Source organism: Syngnathoides biaculeatus, chromosome 17, assembly GCF_019802595.1.
Source record: "Syngnathoides biaculeatus isolate LvHL_M chromosome 17, ASM1980259v1, whole genome shotgun sequence".
Lineage (NCBI taxonomy): Eukaryota > Metazoa > Chordata > Actinopteri > Syngnathiformes > Syngnathidae > Syngnathoides > Syngnathoides biaculeatus.
Window position 1 is genome coordinate 7217472 of NC_084656.1, and position 6332 is coordinate 7223803.

A 6332-nucleotide genomic window follows, 5' to 3' on the forward strand; every position below is an offset into this window, starting at 1 on the left:
CTCCTATTTTTTAATTAATTTTTTTCAAACACACCTCTTTCAGCAAATTGCCCAAATGCAAAGGCTTCAGTGTGTATGTAATGAAAACTGGGTCTTCTGGGAATCTACCGTACCTACAGGTAACTTGTTTGACATGTAGCAATTAAAAAAGTAGACTGAAAATGTGGATCGATCTGGTTAGTCACATTGGACTGGTATTATTTTGAACATTACTGTATAAAACGATTCTATGTCTGGAGCCAGACAATGAGAAGAAGCAATGTATTTGATTTTACATTATAAAATGCCCTTCAGTCACATTCTCTTCGACTCAGTGCTCATCTACAATTAATGATGTGGTTCGCTTCACAAAGCTTGCACTCCACCCCGGTGTATGGTGGTTTTGAGAAGCTCAGTACATGTACACTATGTGTGGCTTCATGTGAACTGAAGTAGTAGGGGACATTAGCGATCCTCCACCCAGCTGAGATAAAGATTCTTTTTGCGCAGTCTTCTTATCGGCACGCAGTGCATAGTACAGTCAGACTCGCCCTTTGACTCAACATAGAGTTTAGCTTTAAGAAAACAACAACTGTAAAAATTAAGTCATAGAACAAATGCAACTGATTCCTGAATTGTTCAACAGAATGGCTTCAGTATAATGTTCGGTATTTTAAATGAGGTAACAAGGTGCAGTATTAAGTAGAGGTATGCATCAATCTTTCCCTCCCCATTTAATCACCAGCATTTCCCAACAATGCTCCAATCGTGACCTCCCTCAGTTAAAATACTATTTTACTGTGATTGAAGTTGTTTGTTGTTCTGCTGGTCTAGCCAGACTTTGGGTCAGATATTACATTGTTCGCATAGATTTTTTAGGGTGAGCTATCCGCGTAAACAGTCCTTCACAATAAAAGAGTACCGCTACTCATTTCCAAAAGCATCCGACCTTAAATTATCACAATGACACATAATCTATATCATAAAAACTGCAAAGTGCTCTGTGAGCTGTGCAAAATAAATCAATTATTAACACTGATCGGCTTATGACTGCTGTTATTGTTAGTGATGTTAGTATCATGATGATGATAATAATAATACAAAATTATTATAATGTGTGGAACCTCTGGGAATTATATTAAAGTGAAAAAAAAACAGCTTTATGCTGTTCTATACCACTCAAATAAAGTCGACAATGTGACCCAAAAATGAACTTATTCCATGGAGTGGTTTTTTTTACATCTATTTTCGTTGTATTTTTTTACTCCATTCTTTGCGCTGGAACCTAATTACTGCAAGATATGGTGTGGCCTGGTGATGATTATAATGCAGCATTAGGACATGGAGTGAGCACATAATATAGTGGATCGTACTGTATATTCACAGGTCTGTAGTAGAAATCTTGTACACAAAATAACTTTTAATTTCAGCATTGCTCTTAAATCAATAAAGAGAACCTCCCATGGTTGACATCGTCTTGTTCCTAAAATATTTGCATGGCATTTGTGTATCCTCTATACTTCTAATGAGCCATGAGAGTTGTCAGAGTTGCTGAACGTTGTTTTCATAGTTTACTTGTCGCGCTCAAAGAGTGTGTCTGCTCAGCGGCCGTCCATCCGCCACACGTATTTAAAAAGTTGTTAGTCAAGCCCGAGTCACGCCAGCGGAAGTCACAAAAGGCCACCAACAACGAACTTCAGCCGTTGCACCTGCCATGTGAGAAACTCACGAAATGTCAACTTTAATGGTCACTATCCTCTTACCTGTCGGAGAGCTCTCTGTGGTGCTCTTCTGCACACTGACAGGCTGCACGAGTTCGCCCGTCAGGAGTTCGCCTGGTGGGTGGCTCCAAGGCTACACCTGGCGCATTACGCCGAGATGGGCGTGCTCGGAGGGACGTGATGTCACCGACGCATGCTCAGTAAATGTTGCTCAACTTCGGGTGCAGGAAGACTGGACGCGCGCAGCAAAGTGTGCTGGGATGAGTGGGCAGGAGCGCATTGCGAGCACATTTTCGGGAAGTACACACCCCCTTTCCTACCTACTCTATCTATCTATCTATCTATCTATCTATCTATCTATCTATCTATATATCTATCTATCTATCTATCTATATCTATCTATCTATCTATCTATCTATCTATCTATCTATCTATCTATCTATCTATCTATCTATCTATCTATCTATCTATCTATCTCTCTCTCTCTCTCTCTCTATCTCTCTCTCTCTCTCTCTCTCTCTCTCTCTCTCTCCTCTCTCTCTCTCTCTCTCTCTCTCTCTCTCTCTCTCTCTCTCTCTATCTATCTATCTATAAGGGGCGTTCATTAAAGATTTCCCCTGACCTACTTCCAACGAGCCGAGAGAATTGAATCTTGGCACAAATATTCGTCTTTCTCTACATAGGCTCTTGCAAGGGAGACACACTTCTCCCATCGCTTTATGCAGTTTTGGAGACCTCTTCTGTAGAACTCAGCAGGTTGTGCCTGAAGCCATGCCTTGACTTCAGAAATGAGGCTTTCATCGTTTTTGAATCGCTTTCCTTTTAAAAATGACTTCACGGATGGAAGTCCACACTTGAACTGACGATGCCAGTGTTTGACAACGTCATATGATGGGGCATCCTCCCCATGAAAATCTTTCATCTCATCAAATGCCTCCGTCGGAGTGTGACCTTTCAAATACAGGAACCTGATGACTGCTCTGTACTCAACTTGCACCATCACGCTGCCTTACTTTACTTCGGCACCTGAAAATGAGAAATGAATTATATATCAGAGCTACCAATTACTCTGTGATCTATAGAGGTGTAAGGTAATGTCCGTGTACAATTTCAACTTCCTACCTTATCCGAAAGTAGATCAGGGAAAATCTTTAATGAACGCCCTTCGTATCTGTCTGTCTGTCACACACATCTGCTTTAGTAGAAGTACAGAATATTTAATACAGTTTCCAGTAAAAGTGGAACTGTACGGAAGCATATTGGTGCCACTCCCCCCAAAAATAGAAATACTCACAATTACGTTATGTGATATGTTTAAACACATCACATAATAGTGTATTCATCCATCCATCCATCCATCCATCCATCCATCCATCCATCCATCCATCCATCCATCCATCCATCCATCCATTTCTTTGCTGCTCATCCTCATGAGGGTCATGGGGAGTGCTGGAGCCTATCCCAGCTGTCATCGGGCAGGAGGCGGGGTACACCCTGAACTGGTTGCCAGCCAATCGCAGGGCTCATCAAGACAAACAGCCGCACTCACAATCACACCTAGGGGCAATTTAGAGTGTCCAATTAATGTTGCATGTTTTTGGGATGTGGGAGGAAACCATAGTGCCCGAAGAAAACCCACTCAGGCACAGGGAGAACATGCAAACTCCACACAGGCATGGCTGGGATCGAACCTGGCTCCTCAGAGAACTGTGAGGTCAACGCTTCACCAGCTGATCTACCATGCCGCCGATAATAGTAATAATGATGTAATTGACTAATAATGTGAAACGTTTCACGTTATAATGTGAAGTGAATTATGTTAACATGAAATTATTCACGTTATAATGTGTAATTAACCACATTATGACGTGAAACATATGTCTACTTTTTTTTTGTGTGTGTGGCAGCAATACACTACTGTAGATACACTTCCGTATTGATGGAAACTAAATTAGGATATTTTAATCAGCATACTACTGACATGTCCAGCATGAGCTATATAAACAAATACATACATACATAAAAATAAAATAGCATAACAAATGTGCAAAATTAGCTAAAAAATAACAACGGAAAGCAAATACTGGCATGTCTATTTTCAGAGTCTAACTCTAACACCTGAAGCTTGTGTTTTTTACGCTCGCACTTGTAATGCAATCCCACAAATAATTCTTGAAGGCAACAAGATAAAACAATTCTTTTAAACACCCCGTGAATACCATCCTCCTCCAAATCTGCTGCCATCATTGTTAATGTTCCCTCATTCATATTCCTCCATGTTGCTGTTGTTTTTTTCCCTACACCTCTTCTTCTTCTTGTCCTTCTTTTCCTTTCCGCTTGTCCCATTAGGGGTCGCCACAGCATGTCATGTTTTCCCATCCCAGCCTATCTCATGCATCTTCCTCTTTAACACCCACTGTTCTCATGTCTTCTCTCACAACATCCACCAACCTTTTCTTTGGTCTTCCTTTCGCTCATTTGCCTGGCAGCTCCATCCTCAGCCCCCTTCTACCAATATACTCACTCTCTCGCCTCTGGACATGTCCAAACCATCGAAGTCTGCTTTCTCGAACCACATCCATAACATCCAACTTTGGCTGTCCCTCTAATGAGCTCATTTCTAATCCTATCCATCCTGTTCACACCAAGCGAGAACCTCAGAATCTTCATTTCTGCCGCCTCATGTTCTGCTTCCTGTTGTCTCTTCAGTGTCACCGTCTCTAATCCGTACATCATGGCCGGCCTCACCACTGTTATATAAACTTTGCCCTTCATCCGAGCAGAGACTATCGTCACATAACACACCAGACACCTTCTACCAGCTGTTCCAACCTGCTCGGACCCGTTTCTTCACTTCCTTACCACACTCACCATTGCTCTGGATTGTTGACGCCAAGTATTTGAAGTCCTCCACCCTCGCTATCTCTTCTCCCTGTAACCTCACTCTTCCCCCTCCACCTCTCTCATTCATGCACACATTCTGTTTTACTTCGGCTAATATTCATTCCTCTCCTTTGCACCATCTTTCTAATTGTTCCTCTACCTGATCCCTGCTTTCACTGCATATCACAATATCCTTTGCGAACATCATGGTCCAAGGAGATTCCAGTCTAACCTCATCTGTCAACCTTTCCATTACCAAAGCGAACAGGAAGGGGCTCCCTGATGCAATCCCTGTCACGAACGAGGCTTGAGGGCGGACCCAAAGCCAAATGCACGACTGAAGAGGCAGGCAGTACAAAGGAGGTCTTTATTTGTTCCGAGGTTGGTTACCAGCAAGTCAGTCCAAACGAAGTACTAGTAGCAGTAGGCTTACAAGGGTATCAGGGGACAGGCGAGGGTCGGTACACAGAAGGCAGAAGTCAGGCAAACGTGAGTGCGGGAACAAGGCATCCAAGGCAACGATCTAGCAGAGGGCTAGTCGTCCCCCGACTCCTATATATACTGAGACTCATTAGGGTTCATGAGGTGCAGGTGTGTGAGTGCTGATTGCCTGGCCCGGAGCATGACAATCCCACCTTCACCTGAAAGTGCCACTGACATGAAATGCATGATTTTTAGTATGTTATTCATGAAAAAACGGCAGCTGACATGGACCCGTGCGGTTTTTCACCACAAAACATGTTTTTGAGGTATGCAGCCTTTTGTAACTCCCGCCATGAAAATCCTCTCGAGGGATTTGTTTTCGAAAAGAAGCAGGAAGTGACGTTATGGACAGACCCTCCCTCAAGTGGACTCGTTTGTTTCCATTAGTTTTACCTCCGGGAAGGTAGCTTGTTGTTCCTTCATGTTTGCCAAAATGCCGGCTCGTTGGATTGCTGGACATTGCTTGAACACTCGGGAGAATGGATTTACCCTCCATAGGTTTGCAAGAGACCCGGTTCGTCGTGAAAAATGGATTGCACTGGTGCAGAGGACGAGTGCTTCGTGGGTTCCAAATGACAGGTAGGTGTGTATATAGCTACTAAAAAAAATAATAGTTTGGGGCGGACCACGTAATCCGTCTCTCATAACGTAACAAAAGGTCCGTGTACGAAATGTGTCGATGTGTGCGACGGATGGTGTTGGGCTTCTGCGTCGCTTCGACAGCGAAGAGAATGGGCTCCCGGACAGCGGCGGCTCTGAAGTACGCTGCCACAACGCAGTAGAGAGCCCCGGCTCAACGGTGTTGTTCATCGTGTACTGCGGCGTCTATGAACAACCCCCTAAAGCAGCACGGCTCGGCTCTGCCTCACTCAGCCGCGTGCAACAACAATGCAGTAAAGCGCCCGGCTCGACGGCATTGTTCATTGCGTACTGCAGCGGCTGTGAACAACCCCCTAAGGCACAGCTCGGCTCCGTGATTAGCCACCTCGGATCTGAAAATGAGCCACACCGGCCGGCTCCAATGAGCCGCGATGGCTCATGTCCGCCTCGGAAGTGGATCGGACGGGAGGCGGTTTTGCCGTGATCGCATATCATCTGAATATGGCTCGAAACAATTGTGTAACATTGCCCCGGTAACTTCATTCGGTCGTGTGGTGTTCTCCTTTTTGAAAAGAGCTTCTGTGTCAGAAGGGGCGTGTTCCTCTCCCATAGTTAGGGTGCACTGCGTGTTTTCATTGGCGAATGTCCAGGTGACGTCACATACAG

General features: G+C 44.2%; 1 protein-coding gene across 1 annotated transcript in view; it reads right to left on the reverse strand.

Moving 5' to 3' along the window:
• The window catches only part of LOC133491124 (uncharacterized), a 63772-nt gene extending 61781 nt beyond the window's left edge, over positions 1-1991 (reverse strand). The window contains exons 1-2 of the mRNA XM_061802024.1: positions 1888-1991; positions 1743-1785 (exon numbers count right to left, since the gene is read on the reverse strand). Of these exons, the coding sequence (XP_061658008.1) occupies positions 1743-1785; positions 1888-1991 (147 nt within the window). The remainder of the gene's footprint in view (positions 1-1742; positions 1786-1887) is intronic.
• Between the last annotated feature and the right edge of the window lie 4341 nt (positions 1992-6332).